General features: G+C 48.3%; 1 protein-coding gene across 1 annotated transcript in view; it reads left to right on the top strand.

The window, feature by feature from the left end:
- Positions 1-6: 6 nt before the first annotated feature.
- The window catches only part of ARRDC3 (arrestin domain containing 3), a 12,516-nt gene continuing 11,397 nt past the window's right edge, over positions 7-1,125 (top strand). The window contains exon 1 of the mRNA XM_010578034.1: positions 7-325. Coding sequence (XP_010576336.1) covers positions 46-325 — 280 coding nt within the window. The 5' untranslated portion in view covers positions 7-45. The remainder of the gene's footprint in view (positions 326-1,125) is intronic.

The following is a 1,125-nucleotide window of genomic DNA, read 5'->3' on the forward strand; positions in this document are numbered from 1 at the left end:
TTTTTTTTTCTTAAAGTCTATTTTTCTACTCTTTGCTATAAAATCATGGTGCTGGGGAAAGTAAAGAGTTTGACGATAAGCTTTGACTGTCTGAACGACAGCAATGTCCCCGTCTATTCCAGCGGGGACACAGTCTCAGGAAGGGTCAGTTTAGAAGTCACTGGGGAAATTAGGGTGAAATCGCTTAAAATCTACGCCAGGGGACATGCGAAAGTGCGTTGGACGGAATCGAGAAATGCTGGATCCAACACTGCCTATACACAGAACTACACTGAAGAAGTAGAATATTTCACCCATAAGGACGTCCTGGTCGGCCACGAGAGAGGTAAGGGTCCGCCTTCATAATGCAATTTGGGGTGGCTTTTTTTTATTCTTTTCGGGAAAAGGATGCATCTTTGCATCCCTGGTTCTTTTTTAACGGATGCAATTCGTTACCTTCCTGTTAAAGCTGCGGGAGATGGATCTGCACCGTGCCTGCAAGCAGGGCTGTGTTGATCTCCCTGCCCTTCAACACAAGCATTTATTAATACTTTTTGCTTTTTTAAATAGCATTACCGTTTTGGGGTGGGGTTTTTTTTTTCCACTAGTAGCATTAGCAGGATTTGTCCCTCCGTGGGGAACATCGGTATAAAATCAAAGCCAGATAAGCAGTAAACGACTTCACTGGCAGCATCCAGGCAAATCCTGAAACACAATGAAGGCATAAAACCAGACTTTTTGACACATGGGGGGTTCTGCTTTCCGGGCAGAGAATGTGATGGGATTTTTAAGGATGGCTGCTTATTGGCCGCTAATAGATTCCCCGTGGCTTATTTTGACATGGCTATCGCCACCCCACGTGTAATTTTATATTTATTTTTTTGTAACCTTCTCCCGGGTAAATCTCTTTCATTTCCCCCCCCCCCCCCCTGGGGAAGGGTCGGGGGGGGGGGGTGAACAGCCCAATTTAAAGATGTGTCCAAAAAGCCCTGATGGCGAGCGGGGGCGGGGGGGGGCTGGAAGGGAGTAGTTTGCGGTATGGAAGCATCCCTCCCTAAAACTGGGGGAGGCGAGGACCTCCTGTTCTCCCCCCCCTAATTAGTGCCGTGGGCTGCTGGGGGTCCCCACTCTACGGGGTGTACCCCC

The sequence above is a fragment of the Haliaeetus leucocephalus genome, unplaced genomic scaffold (assembly GCF_000737465.1).
Source record: "Haliaeetus leucocephalus isolate CR32 unplaced genomic scaffold, Haliaeetus_leucocephalus-4.0 Scaffold598, whole genome shotgun sequence".
Lineage (NCBI taxonomy): Eukaryota > Metazoa > Chordata > Aves > Accipitriformes > Accipitridae > Haliaeetus > Haliaeetus leucocephalus.